Below are 20277 nucleotides of genomic sequence, written 5' to 3' on the forward strand. Positions count from 1 at the left end.
AAAGCATGCAGTCCTAATGGATGTACACGAAAAATACTGACTCATACTTACAACATTCCCACTGGAATTAAATGCCTCCCACTCAGAGACAGGCTTTTCCAGAGACAGGCTGTTTCAGAGACAGACTTTTTCAAAGACAAGCTACTGACAGGCTGTAGGGCAGGAGGTAGCCTAGCAGTTAAGAGTGTTGGGCTAGTAACCGAAAGGTTGCTGGTTAAGGTCCCGGAGCCACCTAGGTGAAAAATCTGTTGTGCCCTTAAGCAAGGCACTTTTAAATTATTTAAATGTAATGTTTCAAAAAAAGCCTATTGGCAGGYTGTTTCAGAGACACGCTAGTATCTGTCTTAGATCTGTTCATTCATTATTGAGAGACATTAGACAGACTGCTACAGTATGTCAAGATGGGGAATGTATTCATATCAATAACAGGTACAAGTAGTCATGTTGAATATGATTACAGGAGCAATCAGTAACAGAATATTAATGTACTGTAACACTAATCAAACAGACTAAGTAATCATACCACTATGTGTCTGGATATCTGAAATTAGCCAATAACCAGTATGTAAATCTTTGTAAATCATTGGGTGTTTATGAAGAGCTGAGCAGAGTTCCAGCAGGCTGCTATATTACTACAACAGCATCGCAAATGGCACCCTATTCCCAAATTAAAAGTAGTGCACTATATAGGGAATAGGGTGTCATTTAGGACACAAGCCTGCAGCTGCAGTGGAGGAGATMAATTATGACTGGCTTCCGAGCTGCAAGTCAGCACAATATAGCTCCATTACTGTACTGTAGTAGCTCCCTAAACCACAGTTACTGTGGAGTCAGACACTTAGCAACACTACATGAAGCAACGCTCAATTCATCACTCAGCTTACAGTACTCACATTAGTCCAGTATTCTCAGCCATAAGTTGCTGTATTTTCACCCCAGACAGATCACGTCAACAGGTCAACTTCACAGCTGATGTTCAGAAAACTTTTTAGTGCTAGGCCGGGATTCAATCTGTAAAACGCTGTCAACAATTAGGTTTTTAAAGGCAATGTCACCACGTTTGCAGATATTGCATTCGTAGTAAACGCTGTAGACCGGCTCAAKTAGAAATGGCTTTTAAATCGCACATTGTCGACAGTCGCGATCGGATTGAATCACGATCCTTGTCTGGCACTGCCTGAACAACGGCAGAGTCCCTTTCCAGTAAAAGGAATTGCTTTACTGTGCAGTAATAGCACAGTAATAAGACAGCAATAACACAGTCATAACAGTAATAACACAACAGCATCATCTGATCTGTCCATCCATGTTAGGAGACGAGAGGTGCTGAAGCCAAACATCGACAGGCAATAAACCTCAGGCAGCAGTGACATCTCTACCACATCTGTGAGGTGCGCACGCGCGCGTGTGTGTGTGTGGATTGATTGCACAATCACCAATGAGAGGCCCAATCAAGGTCAACAGGCAAACACACACACACGCCTAACAGTGAAACACCAGTCAGACAGAGTTGCCAAGCACTGTATAGTATAGTAGAACAACCCTGATACCCACTGTATAGAACTGTACTCTATAGCCCAACCCTGATACCCACTGTATAGAACTGTACTCTATAGCCCAACCCTGATACCCANNGTATAGAACTGTACTCTATAGCCCAACCCTGATACCCACTGTATAGAACTGTACTTTATAGCCCAACCCTGATACCCACTGTATAGAACTGTACTCTATAGCCCAACCCTGATACCCACAGTATAGAACTGTACTCTATAGCCCAACCCTAAAATCCATTAGTTTCACTTAGCAGCACAGAGAGCATATTGGCCTCATAAACCAACAACTGAAGAAACAATGATATTGACCCGGAGGTGTGTGACTGGAAAACTCTTGTCAATACATTCTAATTCTACCATCATTATTTAATGAGAGAGTGAAGTTAAACTGAACCGGATGAACAGGATGAACCGTATACATTACAGATGAATCCCTGAATGCATTTCATCTGCATAATACTGCTATACAGCTACTATCTCCGGTCATGTCTGGGTCATACGAGTACCCTGCACCATTCTCTAGCCTTCTTCAATAGCACTGACATACTGTTCTGCAACACTGAGCCACACACACAACATTCCCACTGCACCACTCTGCCGCAGAGGCTGTTCCTTAGCAACCAGCCCAGGCAACCAGATCACCATAGAAACCGTCCAGGAGAGAAAAAAGGAAAACTACATCGGGCTTTCTTTGATAGAACCTATATAAGAGAGGAGAGACTGACTACTAATAGGCATATCACAACTACACAACATGTTTCCCAACTCTGCTTGCAGCTTTCTCATTCACTTCTCCTATTTACTCTCTCTGGGGGCTGAGTCACTGGCCTACTGGTGCTCTTCCATGCCGTCCCTAGGAGGGGTGCTTCACTTTAGTGGGTTGAGTCACTGACGTGGTCTTCCTGTCTGGGTTGGCGCCCCCCCCCCCTTGGGCTGTACCGTGGCGGAGATCTTTGTGGGCTATACTCGGCCTTGTCTCAGGGTGGTAAGTTGGTGGTTGAAGTTATCCCTCTAGTGGTGTGGGGGCTGTGCTTTGGCAAAGTGGGTGGGGTTATATCCTGCCTGTTTGGCCCTGTCCGGGGGTATCATCGAATGGGGCCACAGTGTCTCCTGACCCCTCCTGTCTCAGCCTCCAGTATTTATGCTGCAGTAGTTTATGTGTCGGAGGGCTAGGGTCAGTCTGTTATATCTGGAATATTTCTCCTGTCTTATCCGGTGTCCTGTGTGAATTTAAGTATGCTCTCTAATTCTCTCTTTCTCGCTTTCTTTCTTTCTCTGTCTCGGAGGACCTGAGCCCTAGGATCATGCCTCAGGACTACCTGGCATGATGACTCCTTGCTGTCCCCAGTCCACCTGGCCGTACTGACCTGTTGCACCCTCGACAACCACTGTGATTACTATTATTTGACCATGCTGGTCATTTATGAACATTTGAACATCTTGGCCATGTTCTGTTATAATCTCCACCTGGCACAGCCAGAAGAGGACTGGCCACCCCTCACAGCCTGGTTACTCTCTAGGTTTCTTCCTAGTTTTTGACCTTTCTAGGGAGTTTTTCCTAGCCACCGTGCTTCTACACCTGCATTGCTTGCTGTTTGGGGTTTTAGACTGGGTTTCTGTACAGCACTTTGAGATATCAGCTGATGTAAGAAGGGCTTTCTAAATACATTTGATTTGAAATTTGATTAGTAATCCTGAGTTCAGGACTCTGTGTGTTAAAGGGCTGTGTTCACGGGATTTATACCATATAGTCATCTGGTCATAAAGGCTATATTTCAAAAAGATTTAAAGATCATCCATTGGTCAATGTGTGAAAATGTCTCAGTGAAACTGTGCTCCTGAAACTCCTACTGACTTGGTTAATAAAGGATGTCAAACACAGCAGACTGAGTCCCAGAAACCTACTTCTAACTCTGCTAATTGCCTTATAGCCCATCCCTCTGAGTCTGTGGGGAAAGCTAAGCCTGAGAACCAGGCATTAACTTCGCTAATAAAACAGTAATTCATAACCTACCAGCTTCCCATCCACGGTGTACAGTCTCTTGACGACCCCAGAGTCCATCTTGATGGCGTCTGTGATGTCAGAGAGGACCTGTTCGAAGGAGTGGGCCGTCTTCTTGTTGAGGAGGATGCGGACGGCCTTTCGAGGCTTCACCCCGCTCCGGATGATGGTGACCAGTTTGGGCCGGATGAAGTCCTTACTCTCCCTGGTCTCCGGGGCCCCAGCCTTGGCACTGCCCAGGGAGGGGGGGCCACGTGCAGAGGCAGCTGTCTTCACCCCAACTGACCAGTTGGGGTTGACATTCTTAGTGTAGTCCAGCTTCCTGTATGGCTCTATGGAGCCACACACATAGCTCTCGCCTGCAGGTAGGCAACACACAGAGATAGGCCTACGTGGTCACAGCAACCATAGACTCACCTCACTGCATGCACCACGGAATGAAACAGCTATGAGATTTCAATTATAGATTTTACAGACCTACTGGAAATATACTTGCCTATCTGCCTACTATATAGGCCTACTGGAGCAGGTTACTCACTGTACAGTGGGAAACCCAGACAAATTCACAACTTATTTTGATCTTAGACTTCTACTGTCCCATCCCTTAGGGTTAGCTCCTCAATACTGTCCCATCCCTTAGGGTTAGCTCCTCAATACTGTCCCATCCCATCCCTTAGGGTTAGCTCGCTAATGTACTGTCCCTCCCATCCCTTAGGTTAGCTCCTCAATACTGTCATCCATCCCTTAGGGTTACCTCCTCAATACTGGCTCATCCCATCCCTTAGGGTTAGCTCCTAATACTGTCTCATCCCATCCCTTAGGGTTAGCTCCTCAATTACTGGTTCCATCCCATCCCTTAGGGTTAGCTCCTCAATACTGTGTCCTCATCCCATCCCTTAGGGTTACTCCTCAATACTGTCCCCATCCCATCCTTAGGGTTAGCTCCTCAATACTGTCCCATCCCATCCTTAGGGTTAGCTCCTCAATACTTGTCCCATCCATCCCTTAGGTTAGCTCCTACCAATACTGTCCCATCCCATCCCTTAGGGTTAGCTCCTCAATACTGTCCCATCCCATCCCTTAGGGTTAGCTCCTCAATACTGTCCCATCCCAGCCCTTAGGGTATGGTTAAGGGTTAGCTTACCTTCCTCCAGCTGCTCCATGCCCAATATCTTTTTGGTCCCGTCAATAGAGTAGATGGTCCGGACCCCCTGGGGCAAGTTCACATTATCTGACAGGGAGCGGGTCAGATCGGCTAACAGGGCGTCTATAGACCGAAACCTGTCCTGGGAAATAGCGTAGACAATCCCTTTGAAGTAGCGGTCTCCGTTGCGGTAAAAGCGGACCTTCTTGGCCTTCTTCTCCGAGGCCAGGGACTGCAGTGTCCGGGTCCTGTACAGACTACAGTGGGCACTGTGAGTGGGGCTCGGCAGCCCGTTGTTCCTGGAGCCTCTGCGGGTGTTTCTCTGGGCTTTCTCCCGCTCGTCAAAGTGCTCCAGCTCCATTACTGTAGTGGTGTTACACAGAAAGAGCCAAATCAGGGAGGGGAACATTATGGGAGAAAATTTAAACCTCAAGCATATTTTCCTTTGCAGAATAAACAAGTCATTCTTTAGTTTTAGTTGAATGCCATATAGGCCTACTGGAGAGAGTAGAATCAATTGGATTTCTGCATGAACTCTGAGGACGGGGCCGACATTCAGTGGTGCTGAATGGACAGCGCTGCAGGTGCGGTTCTGCTAGCTACCAGCTAGCTAGTCTGACAGGTAGGCTATAGCGGTGGCAGTAGTCAGAATGAACTCCCCAGTGACAGCGTGACAGCGCCGCTGGCTAGCCAGATAGAAGTCTGCTGTTTGTGGGCAGTTTGTCACATACTGAAAATTAGCTCTTTCTGAGGGACTCAGAAATCTGATTGTAGGCTATTATAGCACGCTCGCACATGTYGTGCTCTCTAGTTTCGTCCACCACCCAATTGGCAATGTGATTCTAATCAAATGTAATGTTTGTTTTGGTCATATTCATTTATGACAATATAATCCAAGCTATTGTTAAATGACACGGAAGAACACATTATGGCATCTTAAAATATGTTTTGGGCAAAAAATTGCTTACCTTAAATTGAAGTCTGATGCAGTCAACCGCGTAAATTTTTAGCAATTGCATATAGCAGCTCTCCAATAGACTGTGTCAGTGCTGATATGTGTAGTATAATGGCCCGAGCGACAGAAAAAGCATCCGTCCCTTTGTTGCCCTGTGATTGAGCAAGTGTACCCTGCAAGAGCTGCAGCTGGTTTCTGTGTCTTAAGCAGTGATTTCCAGATGGCCGTCCCTCATTGACATGCTGGCCTTCCGAGGGAAGCACTAAGCATCTCACCTCGCGAATGCTCCCTCCTCTCTCATCTCCTCTCCTCCCCTCTAGATGCGCTGAAACAAGGGGCGTGGTGCAGGCGGTCATTACACTACTAGCCCCTCAGTGCACTAATTGCACTGACAGACATGAGGATTTTCAGCAACATTCTTGTTGATAACGCAGATAGATAGATACAGGTTTATGTGGCAAAATCCCTTTTCTCTTGACAATGCAGGGTAGGTTAGAGTTATAGACCCCCCTCCACCCATAATCAGTGGAGTATTCCAGAAGTGTGTCCCAAACGTAATGGCAGCCTATTCCCTATATAGTGCACTACTTTTGACCGGGACATAAGGGTCTGGACAAAAGTAGTGCAGTAGGGAATAAGGTGCCATTTGGTAAGCAGACATGGGCATCTGTATGCTGGTGCTGCGGAGGATGTCTAGCAGTGTCTGAATTAGTGTACCATACTGCATGCACAAACACAGGGCAACCAAACCCAAACCTGTCTGTAACAACCTAATAAACCTAATAATCCCATCCCTGATAAAGCTGTACACACACAGAGAGGGTGAGAGAGGGAGCGAGAGAGAGAGAGAGAGAGAGAGAGAGAGAGAGAGAGAGAATGAACAGAGCTGATTGTCAGATCATTAACAACACCCTCAGGTTATGTACAGTACCAGTATTGATGATTGGGCAGACAGATGGAAAATACAGTTGTGACCTGATTGGTTGTCTAACTCAGAAGGTAGTGGTACAGGGAGACAGAGAGCTGTAATGTTGTCTAACTCAGGAGGTAGTGGTACAGGGAGACAGAGAGCTGTAATGTCTAACTCAGAAGGTAGTGGTACAGGGAGACAGAGAGCTGTAATGTCTAACTCAGGAGGTAGTGGTACAGTGAGACAGAGAGCTGTAATGTTGTCTAACTCAGAAGGTAGTGGTATAGGGAGACAGAGAGCTGTAATGTTGTCTAACTCAGAAGGTATGGTAGAGAAATTAATGTTAAATTCTCTGGCAACAGCTCTGGTGGACATTCCTGCAGTCAGCATGCCAATTGCACGCTCCCTCAAATATATACCCCCCCCAATATCGTGATATCCAATTGGTAGTTACAGTCTTGTCCCATCACTGCAACTCATGTACGGACTCGGGAGAGGTGAAGGTCGAGAGCCGTGTGACTTCCGAAACACGACCCTGCCAAGCTGCACTGCTCGCTTAACCTGGAAGCCAGCTGCACCAATGTCTCAGAGGAAACAACAAATACAACTGGTGACATGAGTCAGTGACACTAGAGCGCGATGGGACAAGGACATCCCGGCTGGCCAAACACTCCCTTAACCCGGATGACGCTGGGCCAATTGTGCGCCGTCTCATGGGTCTCCCGGTAGCGGCCGGCTGTCACACAGCCTGGGATCGAACCTGGGTCTGTAGTGACACCTCTAGCACTGCAATGCAGTGCATTAAACCGCTGCGCCACTCAGGAGGACTGCTCCCTCAAAACTTGAGACATCTGTGGCATTGTGTTGTGTGACAAAACTGCACATTTTAGAGTGGCCTTTTATTATCCCCAGCACTCATGCACCTGTGTAATGATCATGCTGTTTAATCAGCTTCTTGATATGTCAGACCTGTTAGGTGGATGGATTATCTTGGCAAAAGAGAAATGTTCACTAACAGGGATGTAAACAAATGTGTGTACAAAATGTGAGAGAAATAAACTTTTTGTGAGTATAGAAAAATGCTGGGATCTTTTATTTCAGCTCATGAAACATGGGACCAACACTTTACATGTTGCATTTATATTTTTGGCTGCACTGGGCCTTTAAATTCTGTGAATCAAAAAATATCGAACTCTGTCTCATTTGAAGAATGAATTCTGACTTGTATGTTTCGGTGAGAAGCTCAAATATGAGATTACAGCATCTATGGACCTTCTCAGTGATAAGTGATGGACCGATGGTGTGTGACATATGTAGCCTATAATTTTATTTTGAGCAGAAGGAAATTCGCTCTGCTCTTTATCAAGAACCCATCAGAAGATACAGGGTGGCTTTCAGAGCTCCAACTCGCTGTAACTAGCCCTGTCTGTCTTGATCACTAATTGACAAATACACGCAACTCAAATGTCMATCATGAACAAAATATACTAGGTCTTAAACTTCMAATAATAGTACAGTGATATGGTATTGTGATTGAGGAGTAATACAGCCTAATAATAACAGTGGCCTCGTGACCTCGGCTTTCTACTCATTATTCCTTGTTAATAAAACAAACATGTATGCTTCCATTTGAAATTGCATAAACAATTAAAAGAAAACTTACTTTGATTGAATGTGATTCAACTAATTCAAATAAACTCCTTTGCATTCAGGATAAATCAAAACATTTGAAAATGATCCTATTTCACTACCTTGATTTGATTGCCAGGTAATTTGAGTGGAATTTACGTGAAAATGCTCCATTATGTAGTAGACAGACATGCTCTATCCAAACCAAGGAAACTAATGATATACAACTCATTCTTCAATAGCTTTTTATGACATATCAGAAGTTTGGTTTATCGTCGGACCATGTGACTTTTTGATCACATAGGGCCACAGAAGCACAGAGCCATTATTTTGAAAATAAAAATGACAACCACTTTGTGAAAATGCTGATGTGTATTCAATGCCTGCATGATATTTCAAATTCACACCAGAAAGACAGTCTGCCCCCTGAAGGGGAAATATTACTGAAGACAATTCATATTGAATCAACATCAGCCCAAGGTCAATCATGAATGGTAGACAGCATTACAAGTTAAATACAGTATGTTGAGAACATAACATGTACAGCGACACTAATCTTAAACACACACTCCAAAACTTCCCACATACGTACAGATTGTGCCAAAACAGTTGATGTATTTATAGCTGTAATTTTGCCATAAACATTTCTTCCAGATGTCATAGTTAAAAAAATATATCCCCTTCTTTACATCACATGAAAAAAAAAAAGTATCCTTTCATAGAAAATTAATATCACAGCTTTAACAAGTACAACCAAGATGAAAGTAGCGTGGGCTTGCTTGGTTAGAGTAGCATAGAGCATGTAGTAACTGGTTATTAAGGCATACTAAGCAAGCCATGGATCATTCTCAAACCAGTTCCAACACTCCACTGCTTCTACGTTTGGATTGATTCTTTCCTCTGCATTACAAAGTCATATGACAAGAGTATACCTTGTTCAATCTTATCCAGTACCCTCAACAGCTATACAACCTGCTTGGATTCATCTTGTTTCACACATGAACATTATTTCATTGATTAAATGAACCCAAACATGTATTCTTATAGCACATAGTTAGCATGCTGCTGGGTCCCCCCCAGACTTTCAGATAAGGGATGCATATTTCCAGTAACTTCTTCAAAATTCCCAGGTTTTCCAGAAATCCTGTTACCGGAATTGYGCAACCTCACCTCAGATACACCTTCGCCTCCAGATATACTGAAATGTGGACAGTGTTACTACAGTACTACTGCAGTAATACTACTACTGTTACTACAGTATTACTACAATAGGTCAACAGCAGTAGGTTTGTTATCAGTTTATATTTGTATCACATACGTGACTTATTCTATTCCAGTGTCTTGCACACAAATAATTTAGCAATAATACATCAGCCTACCTACACAATGTTCATCTTAGTTATTATTATATTAATGACATTATAATGTCATACCATTCATTATGAAGACTCAAGTGCTTAACAGTTGTATCAAACCCTGGTAAGATATCTATAGGCTATTAGTCAACTAGTATGCAAATATAAAATATTTATTGTAAATAATTTACATAGATAGATTTCTTTATAGAAGAATACAAATTGTGTGTTAATTAAGGCTCTAAAAGGAAAGAGAAGAGGACATGGGTGCATCCCAAATAGCACCTCATCCCCTTTGTGCACTATACATTGGGAATAGGGTGCCATTTGGGACACAAACCTAGCCTCTACCCTCTAGGCACTAGGGTAGATCTGAAAGAAAACGGACACGTTTAATCAATATGGTAGTACCTCAGCCTTTCCCTATGACAGACTAGGCAAGTAGAAGTTGCCGTTTTGCTCACACCTATCCAGTCCTCTCATATCTACACCAGTGCTCTGTGGGTAGAAGTAAGTGTCATGGGGCTAGGGGTTGACTGTGTCCCAAAACACACCCTATTCTCTATATTTTGCTCTGGTCCAAAGTAGTGACTATTTAGGGAATAGGGAGCCATTTGGGACGTAAAACTTATTCCTGGATGGGGCCTATTTGTCCCGTTTCTCCACTTGTTTCTGGTTAGTGGTAGGGTCCTGTAGCTGGTAGTCCTGCAGAATGGCCACAGCCGTCTGTTTGCCAGTCTTCTTCACCGCAGCTTTGATACCCAGGTTGTCAATGTTGAAGGCGGTGACGCCCATGTTAATGGCTGAGTTCACAGCATGGTCTGTGGCCTGGCCGGCTGCCACCCCATACCTTATAATCAATCACACACAACCAACTAGTGAGAGGGGGAAGGCTGAGGGGGTGACACAGGGAGGGTTGGGGTGAGGGCAATTATAGGGAACAGCAAAGACAGCAACAACATGCAAGTAGGAATAAAGCCACCACCCATGCAGAGCATGAATTCAACAGAATTATTCAAGTTGTCTGACTATTCAGTCATCTGTAAATATACAACTGATTATATTGTGGGGCTGGTGATTGCACATATAACACACATAAATGCAATAAGTGCATCAATTCATACGATGATTATGAATTAGAAATAGTTATATTATTTTCAATGAAGTCAGGAAAAAGAATTGGTTAGTTAGAAACCAGAGAAAGCTTCATGATGAATTACGGGTGCATAGTCCAGTAGGATAGAAGAGTAGCCTGTTTAGAGAGTAGAGGTGAATCTAACAGCTGTACATTCAGACCATCCAGAAACAGAGGCTAAGCCTTGGCCATGCTGCGCGTTACTATTAGGGAGGGTTCATTCAAGAGAGAATACATGTCTTCTTGTCATTAGGTGGGTCTAAGATGTTTTGTAGACCCCTAAATCTGAAAAATAAGTGGAAGAGGGAAATGTACTGTAAGTGCTTGCTTGTTTTTGCTTATAAAACACGAGTGTTAGGCAAAACCTGGTCTAGAAAGCAAAGTAACAGACATACACGTCAGAGCTGGGTGGACAGGAGCAAATGTAAACAGTCAAGCAAGTAGTACTACCAATCACACATGGTGAATGAGCCAAGCACAGAACACATTTGGCAGGTAGCCTAGTGGTAAGAGCGTTGGGCCAGTAACCGAAAGGCCCAACCTGAGAAGGTGAAAAATTCTGTYGATATGTCCTTGAGCAAGGCACTTAACCCTAATTTACTCCAGGGGTGCCGTACTACTATGGCTGACCCTGTAAAAATAACACATTTCACTGCACCTATCCGGTGTGTGACAATACAACATTTTTATTTATTTTGACATGWCTGCATCTCAAATGGCACCCTATTCCCTATATAGTGCACTACTTTTGACCAGGGCACATAGGCTCATCGGGTGCCATTTGAGATGCACCCATGTTGATTGAGAAGAGCACAGACAACACATGTTGGTTRAAGTGTACAGAGAAAGACCTACTTATGCTTGACAGTGTTGACGGTTTCTGAGGCAACGGAGACGGTGATGTTCTTTGCTGCTACTTCCAAGCCAGTCCACATGGTAGCGAAGCCTTCAGGTAGAAWSACAGGAACCACAACAATGACTAGACACTTGGTAGTATAGGGGGTACATCATCCATGTGAACCGTCCTTAAGGACAAGACAGACCAATAAGAACGTCGGCCATGCGTAGCAGGTGGACGTCCCATCACCTCTGACCACCAAACATCGGCAGTCATTATCTATTCATTTCTCGTCGATTCTACATTCTATGTTGAATCTCCACCGTTTGTTGACAGCCAGCAGGTGATCTACTGCGCACGGCCAACGTTCGTGTTGTTCTGTCTTGTCCTATACAATCACTAGCCTAGTGACTATAACAACCACAACAGTAACTATGTGTACCTTGAACTCCGCTGGCAGCCACCACCATGGCTCCATCGATGTTGGATCGTCCATCTTTGTCTTTCTTCATGGACTCCGGGACCAACTTGCTTCCATGTTTCTTCACATGGGGAGCCAGCTCCTTACCCACACACCCTGCCACCATACACACACCGTCCACTACAAACAACACACACCCTGTCATAATACAACATCCACTACTAACACAACAGCACACACAATACACCCATCCACATCCAATCAGACAGTCAACTCATTCCAACACCTGAAGCAATCAGTCAGACACTCAGCTGCTTCTCACCCAGGAACTGGCTGACGCGGACAGCGCCCCCAGTGGCCTGTTTGGCTACATGCAATCCCTTGGAGACGGAGGGGCTGACATGGGCTGGCTTGTCCTCGGGGGTGATGTGCTCCCGCAGTTTCGACGCCCCCTTGTGGATGGCTATGCCAGTGAACTCAGCCCCCTTCACCAGGCCCCAGCTCAGCCACGATGCCCCTGGATGGAAAATACACAGTAGGTGTGAGTGAGTGATACACAGTATACAACTTTAACCCTAACCCCTACAGCCTCGGGTTAGGGTTGTAGGGGTTAGGGCCCTGGGTCTGACCTGTGAGGATGCCGCTGGCCACCTTCTCACTCCACTCTGGCAGGTTCTTCTCCTCCTCCTCTCCTGCTGCTGGGGCCTCTTCTTCCTTGAGGGGAGCGATGGACACCTTCTGGCTCAGGTTGATGCTGTCTGCTGCCTCATTTGGAGCCTGCAGCAGCAGGACTTGTATTAATATGGTGTTTTGCAACAGTGGTTTTATGTCACCTGCTGGTGCATATGTACAGCATTGGCAGAAGAACAAAGTTTGATTAACTCTGCTTCGTTGTCACGGTCCTCTCGGTTTTCTGTAACTTACCGCTGTTACAGGACTGGTTAGCCTAGCTGGAGCCTAGCAGACCCTGCCTCATAGTAACCTCCTGGTAACCTCAAGTGCCTTACCCTAACTCTCCTAGTAACCCCCTAGTAACCCCCTAGCGTAGCCTACTGCTACCCTAGGGTGCCTCCTCTCCCTCTATCCCCATCACAACGTCTCATTCTCCTCTAAACAAAGACATGGTGACCAGACACGTATCAGATGTCCCCTTGCTTGAGGAAAACAGACAGGGTAATGTTCTAAAACCATCATTGCTATTCTCRACAAGACACAACCTCCTAAATCTACATATATTCAATATGTGATCATGAAAAGCCTACTTGCTTATTGGATTCCATCGCAGAAGCAGCTGTCCATGTGACAGGTAGTTTATCAACAACATKCCCTCAGTTAGAGCCTGGCTGAATACTGTTGCTCAGAGACAAAAACCACAGTCTGACTCCATTACTGTAATGACTACGGCGGCTGTGTTGTGTTCTAGCCAGATAAGAGCATTAGCACACATTAATGCTCTTCATCTGCCTGTTGTTCTAAATTTCCTAACTGCTGAGGTGTATTCAGGGAGCAAGCAGTACAGGAGAGCCTTTAGTGTTGTATGCCAAATGGCACCCTATGTCCTACATAGAGCACTACTTTGGACCAGGTTCCATAGAGTTCTGGCCCAAGACCCGCAGGTGAAGTAGAGCGCCTTACAGCAGCAAGCAGACATTTTCACACCAGAATAGAGCAGCATTTACATCATCAGTAGTTCTGGAAAAACACCAGAAATATGGACCAATCAGAGTCATTATTGAGGCTAGAGAGAGCAGAATAGCTTATGTTTATCTAGTACTGTACTAAATGGCACACTATTCTGTATGTTGTGCACTATTTTGACCAGGCTCTGGTCAACGGTAGGACACTATGAAGGAAATAGAATTCCATTTTGGGCCAAATCCCTAATTTTAACCTTACATTCCACTGGGATCATTGGCAGGGATGTAAGAAAACAAAGAACAAAGCTTGGAAACTGTCACTCTTCCTGAATCTGAACTGCTGATTAAGAATGGATGTAGGCAACCCTGTCATTATTTTAATCCAGGGTCCATAACCTTCTGCACAAGGACACTTGTCATGGTGTGGTGGTGTGGCATTGCTTTGGTACCTTTAACATCTTTCAATGACTCAAATACACCTGAAACTGACAAAAACATCTGCCAGAGAGATGCGTTTATTTTTCTATTACCATTCCTCGGGCCATTCAGCCGACCCCTAGACACCTTCATATGGGCCAGTCAGAGAGCAGGACCCTATGGGCCCTGGTCAAATGTAGTGCACTATATAGGGAATAGAATGACATTTGAGACACAGCCTCAGCAGCTCACCTGCACCCTGAGGTCTGTCATCTGGGACAGCAGGTCCTGGAACAGTTGTCTGTCTTCTCCAGGCAGTTCAGAGGACAGCACAACGCCCACGTAGGACCCCGGGGCGGACGCCATCATGTCCGGGAACATGAACACCCCTGTGTTACACAGCAGGACGGGGGAGTCAGTGGCCATCAGAGGGTACAGCCAATCACACACCTGGAATACATGAACAGTATAACCCATCAACAGTACAGCCAATCACACAGGACAGTATAGGGAGTTTATATGGAACGACAGTCTGTCTCTATGCTGTAACACAGATCTCTGAACCGATGGCCACTGGGGTTTTCCCACCATGACATCATAGAGAACTCCTGCCTGGGATTAGGGCCACTGAGTCACTAATCACATGATGTAGGACACAGATCATTAGATAGCCTATCCCACATATACACGAGCCCAACCCTATTCTAAACACCACACACACACACACACACACGAGGGGGTTTATGAGCAGAGGCAGAGCAAACCATTGATGATGAAATTGTGTTAGAGTGCACAACAGATAGAGAGGTCAAGGAAACAGATTCCAAAAACCCTGTGATTTCATCATACACTGAATACAATAAGTGTTGACACTATATTAAGGGCACTGTAAAAGGCAACACGTAGACAGTGACTAGAATTCATCACCCCCCCATCCCTCTTACCTGCAGGAAGGCTGGGGGGCGGTTGGGCACTCTCTCTGACTGCTGGCTGGTGAACTTGACCATCCGCAGGTAACCTGGGTAGGAGGGAGCGCTGACCTGGCCGTCAGGTGTGACAAAGAATATCTGTACCCCGTGAGACAGGAAGAAGAGTTCCTCTCCATCCTCCCCCAGGCTCTGAGGAGAGGGGGACATGTGGCTGTAAAACTCCTCTCCTACCAGCGACATCTCTCCAGATTCTGTCCCGTAGGAGATAGTCAGGTGGCCATCAGCCGCCTGGGAGGAGTAGGCTGGGGGCAGCTCGCCAGGCACCACAGACTGTCTAGTGGGAGAAATAGGCAGGGAGGGAGACACAATGCCTCCCACAGCTCCAGCCTGGCAGTTAGTCATTAGTAGCTTGGGTGGAGATGGCCRCTCTGGTTTCTCCTTCTCCAGTTTGGGGTAAAGGTTAGAGTTAGATGCTGTCCCACGGATTCCATTAGAGGCATCTAGAGGTGGTGGGAGCTCAGGGTCTGGGCTGGTCTCTAGGACCGCCAATCGAGTGGTGATGTTGTTCAGAGTCTCCTGCATCTTGTGCTGCATCTGGCGGGCTGACTCCCAGGAGCACCCCACACACTCGTGCCCCTGTGAGGGCACACTGATGGCCCTGAGGAGGTGCTGGCGTCCCTGTCTGTACTGGGCCAGGGCCTGGGCCTTGTGGCCAGCTTCATCCTCGGTCAAGCCCCTGTTAATGCACTCAAAGGCCTTCTCATAGCCGTCTTTGATCACCTGCAGCCTGGCTCTGTCAAAGGCATCTTGATTGTCTTCCTCCATGTCTGTCAAGAAGACAAGAAAATACATACATTTTGACCTCGCTTGCAAAGGTTCAATGATACTAATTAATTATCAATAGCTAAATTCAAAGAAGCAATAGTTGAGAATCTTAACAGTTAACTATTTAGCTARCTAGCATAGCTCGTTACGATAATTTTGCATAAGGAGGCTGGCAGGCAAAGGCAAACATTACCATTACTGTAACTACCTAGCTAGGTTTGTAAYGACAAAACAGTACTGTATCTCATGAGATATCAAGCAATAACATCTAGCTCCTCTGCTTGGATAGCAAGCAAGCAAATTAGTTAGTAAGTTGTGTGTACTTTACTCTTGGTGTGTCGCTAGCTATCATGAAAACAAACATAAACTTGAGACATTTTGTCAATCAAAAGCCAACTAATCTGATACATTACCCACTAACGTTAGACGACAAACTCCTGTCCAGTGAATGAGGCGATCGACGTCTGACGTCTGTCTTTTTAGCTGTTGGAGCTGGATTTCAAGCTTTCCTGACAAGAGAAGGCTGTCAGTGTCATGCGCCTCCTTCTTCTTCTGTGGGTTTTATGGCGGACAACAACCCAAAAAGGTGTATTGTCGCCACCAACTGGACAGTTTGAAACCGACATTTTTATTTATATATATATATTTGTATCCATACGTAATAGTGAAACATAATTTAATCCATCGTATTAAAAAGAGTACATTGCCAAAACAAACAAAACTCCCACTTCTTCCTTCTTTTAGTTCTCCATATCTCCCTTATCAGGCTCTAGGACCTGAGAGGGTGGTACGGCTTGTGCCAATATTGCATAACTCTTTCGCTGAGAAATCTTTCAGCCSCAGGAACCGCCGCAATCACTATGATTTATATCTTCATGGACCTTCTCTCCACCTTGGCAGTGCCATTAATTACCATAACTATAAAAGTCCCAAAGTCCACCTTCTTAACCTTTAAAAAATGTTGGGCTCCCGTGTAATATGATCCTTTCAACAACTTGGACATCTCTGCTTCTCCTTTCGGCAAACACTTGCTACATGACCAAACGCTTTACAAAGACCCCACTGCATTGCTCTTGGGATAAATGCTCTGACTGTAGTTAATATACCMTAACTACACTTGAGTAGGGAGAGACTCCATATCAACAAACAAAATAACAGATAAACTCACTTTTCTTCATTCACCTACGATTCTTCATTCATCTACGATTCTTCATTCGCCTACGATTCATCGGACGTGCATCAATTACTCCTGGAATATTTTTTTTATCTCTTCAACATATACTTACGATATGCCAGATATAACCCCCTTGAGATGTGCCCTGTTCCTAAGAGACACACAGGACACTTCAAACTTATCAAATCGGGTGAGACGCAACACACGTTTCTTCTGTTCCTCAGAAGAAAAAATCTAAACAAACCAGCCTCTAATGATCATCACAGCCTTCACTCTTCCCAGCACTCTCTCCACCAGTTTGGATATCTCAAATGGATTCCTCAAGATTGGTAATTCGTTCAGCTGCTCCTCATTTACAAACCGTACTCCTACAAGATACGAAGTGACATTCTCTACTCTGTACTCTACTTTGCTCCTTTTTCCTTTCTTTTGGACAATATTCCAATTGTCCTTGATTCTACCGCTATTAGATTCAGAATCCACTTCATCATCCGCTTCCGCCATTTTTTCCCACGTCCAATTTCTCCAGCCACCTCCACACGCTTGCCGTTCTGTTCGTTATGCGCCTCCAACAACCATGTTTGGCTAATCAACAAAATMAAATATGGCGACAACGAGATCCCCGACCCCAAAGAGTTGAACTGGTGGAACTCTGGAACAGTTTTGTAATCTTCTCTGTTAACATATTTTCTACGAGAGACAAACAGTTCAAAGTCATCAAGTAAATCACGATGAGCCAGATGAGGGCTTGCCTGACAAGGGCTACAGAGTTTTGCCCCAGCCTGAAAAAGTTAAAGCAAAACATAATCTGATAGGGGCATAGCTGCGGGAAGTAGGTGTTCCCCCTCCACCCAAAAAAATATAATATTTTAGGGGGGGGTATTTTGCTCCCTTCTCTGCTAAGGAGTATTTTTCTCTGCTCATACATGAGTAATAAAGGCCTAGTGCACTAATTTGGTATTCTACATTTTACATTAAAACATTTATTATTTTAATTTTGATTTATCAACCCTTCCAGCGGCTATGCATTAATAATTGAGTCATTGTTAGTTTTATACTTAAGACATGACTGTTGTTAGCTTTAYACATAAGACATGACTATGTAGTTGTGCTGTAACATGTTTGAATGTTGTCTCTTGTATAATAAATTCTATACATTAGTTTATACTGGATTATGCATATATTTTCGTWAACTAATTTCATTAGTTATGTTCCAACACTCCCTCCATCTTGTGCCAATATCAGTTATTTTTAAATCTTGGTTCCAATAGTTTATATACTTTTTTAAGAGACTGTCAATTGGGTAGGCTCTCTGCAAGGGTTTGTATAGCTTACCTATCATATGAGTATCATTTTCTGATTCAAATAGGATTCCCTTAACATTGCTCTAATTTCCAATAGATTTCAGATCGAAGTTGCATCAATTTGAAAATGTCTACATTGGTCAGTCCAAAATTGCTTTTTAATTCTGTCATGGAAGTAATTGTATTTCTTATTACCAAGTCATTTACAGTTTCTATGCCTTTAGTATTCCATGTGGGCCAATTTATCATTGAATTCTGACAGTTACTTTACATTAGCCGCAGGGCTCCAAACAATCTTTTCCCAGTGCCAAGTAAGACAACTGAGATGGTAGCCTATGAGTCAAAAAGTAAGCTATTTCATCGAACATATCCAGGGAATGCATGATTGATATTTTGATGTGCATGAATGATCAGAATGATTATCTTTGTGCATATTGGCCTAGGATATAAACTATTATTGACCATGGACCCGATTCCGCCCTGAGTTAACCGCGTGAATGGAACATAATTTCCTTTTTAATGCACTTTTCTCACTATGCATATTCTGACCTTGAACTTAAGCATGAGATCGAATAAATGAAGGTGTGGTTGAGGTGTGTCTACAGATATACTGTATTCTGACCTTTACTTAATTCCCTAATAATTCCACCACCTTCACGCGCAAGGAAACCATGAATAAGGTCTTGCGAACCTAGCGGTTCCATTTTTTCTGTTAGAAATAACACCATTCTCCATGCACTGTAATTTATAACTTAATAAGAGCTATTGATTGGAGCTATTGGTAAGAGCTAGATAAATGGGGTAGCCTAGTGGTTAGAGCGTTAAGCCAACAACCGAAAGGTTGCTGGATCGAATCCTCGAGCTAACAAGGTAAAAATCATTCATTCAGGTAACCCGCTGTTACCCGGTAGGCAGTCATTGTAAATAAGAAATTGGTCTTAATTAACTGACTTGCCTAGTTAAATAAAGATGAAATCCAACTTGATAAGTGAATTGTAAATGACAACAAATATTWGACATTATAATCGCTGGAGACAAATCTTAAACATATAAACATATTTTTTCACAGTAAAGTTGATGAAATGCTGTGCCATTATGCAGAACCTAACTTGCAGGGATGGGCACTCTCAAATGTGTTTGATAAAAACCAACCAGCTAGACATTTTCAATCGTACCTTTTCAAAAGAGTTGCAGCTTCTTTGATGCTCTGTGGATAGGCCTGAGTAATCGATTATTCCATTCTTCCAGAAATCTTATTGTAAGATCCCCCTCAAATGCCAGATGGATTAGTTGAGTTTTCCTCGGGTTCTTCTGTGCTGACTGAACACGTTTGTCAAAGTGGAAAATTTGTTCTTGAACGTAGCTGTGGACTCCCCAAAAGTCAGTCCATATTCCAGTGCAGTAAGCACAGTCAGGATAGCGGAGAGAGGCCCAGAAATTCATTGCAGGATATCAAGAGGGGTCCATTTGTCCTCATTGGAGCCACAGTGCAAAAACTGTAGTGACACTAAACACAGCTTCCACCAATTCTGTTTAGCTTAGATCCAGCAGTGCCTTCACCTTTTTCACATCTAAAAAGTTATGGATCTCTGGGTCAAGTGCAAATAGGGCCTCCACCAGTTGACTGTTGCGTTCGCTAAATCGTTCCGACATTTCACTATGACAACATCCAACGTGCCGAAGAACAGTCTTTTACACCCAGTCTCTTCTCTGTCCTGCTGGCCTACTGTACTGTTGTTTATATCACAAGTTTACTGGAGAACTGAGACGAAGTAGAGACTCTGGACAGGGTGGATGAGGTTTAATTAAAAGCAATTTATTCAGAGGTAAAGATATCTGAAATAGCGTGCACGGACCCTTTCATCAAGCTCAAATGGAACTATCCGAAAGAAGCCCAGATAACAGAGTGCATAGACATTTTATACAAAGATAGAAAGTAGGTTGAGTCTGGAAGTTCTTGTCCTCTGGTTGGTCCTGATGAGTTGGGCGAGGTCCCCTTCAGGCTAGTATCACTGTCTCATTGGCTCTGAGTAGATTTCTTTGTCT

General features: G+C 44.3%; 2 protein-coding genes across 5 annotated transcripts in view; both read right to left on the reverse strand.

The window, feature by feature from the left end:
- Positions 1-5946, reverse strand: part of LOC111956871 (serine/threonine-protein kinase DCLK1-like) — a 17042-nt gene extending 11096 nt beyond the window's left edge. The window contains exons 1-3 of the mRNA XM_070436748.1: positions 5671-5946; positions 4703-5065; positions 3571-3917 (exon numbers count right to left, since the gene is read on the reverse strand). Of these exons, the coding sequence (XP_070292849.1) occupies positions 3571-3917; positions 4703-5063 (708 nt within the window). The 5' untranslated portion in view covers positions 5064-5065; positions 5671-5946. The remainder of the gene's footprint in view (positions 1-3570; positions 3918-4702; positions 5066-5670) is intronic.
- Positions 5947-7868: 1922 nt separating this feature from the next.
- LOC111959598 (spartin) lies at positions 7869-17661 on the reverse strand. Of its 4 annotated transcripts, none has more exons than XM_023981299.2 (8): positions 16175-17661; positions 14944-15755; positions 14252-14449; positions 12575-12722; positions 12268-12462; positions 11967-12125; positions 11542-11632; positions 7869-10401 (listed from the first exon to the last, which is right to left on the reverse strand). In XM_023981299.2, exons 2-8 carry the CDS (start codon positions 15751-15753, stop codon positions 10197-10199), a joined length of 1806 nt encoding a protein of 601 aa, XP_023837067.1. In that variant the 5' UTR covers positions 15754-15755; positions 16175-17661; the 3' UTR covers positions 7869-10196. The 4 variants fall into 4 exon arrangements, with proteins under 4 accessions (XP_023837067.1, XP_023837058.1, XP_023837050.1 ...); XM_023981290.2 differs by having other exon boundaries at positions 16171-17661; XM_023981282.2 differs by having other exon boundaries at positions 16167-17660.
- Between the last annotated feature and the right edge of the window lie 2616 nt (positions 17662-20277).

Source organism: Salvelinus sp. IW2-2015, linkage group LG4p (assembly GCF_002910315.2).
Source record: "Salvelinus sp. IW2-2015 linkage group LG4p, ASM291031v2, whole genome shotgun sequence".
NCBI lineage: Eukaryota > Metazoa > Chordata > Actinopteri > Salmoniformes > Salmonidae > Salvelinus > Salvelinus sp. IW2-2015.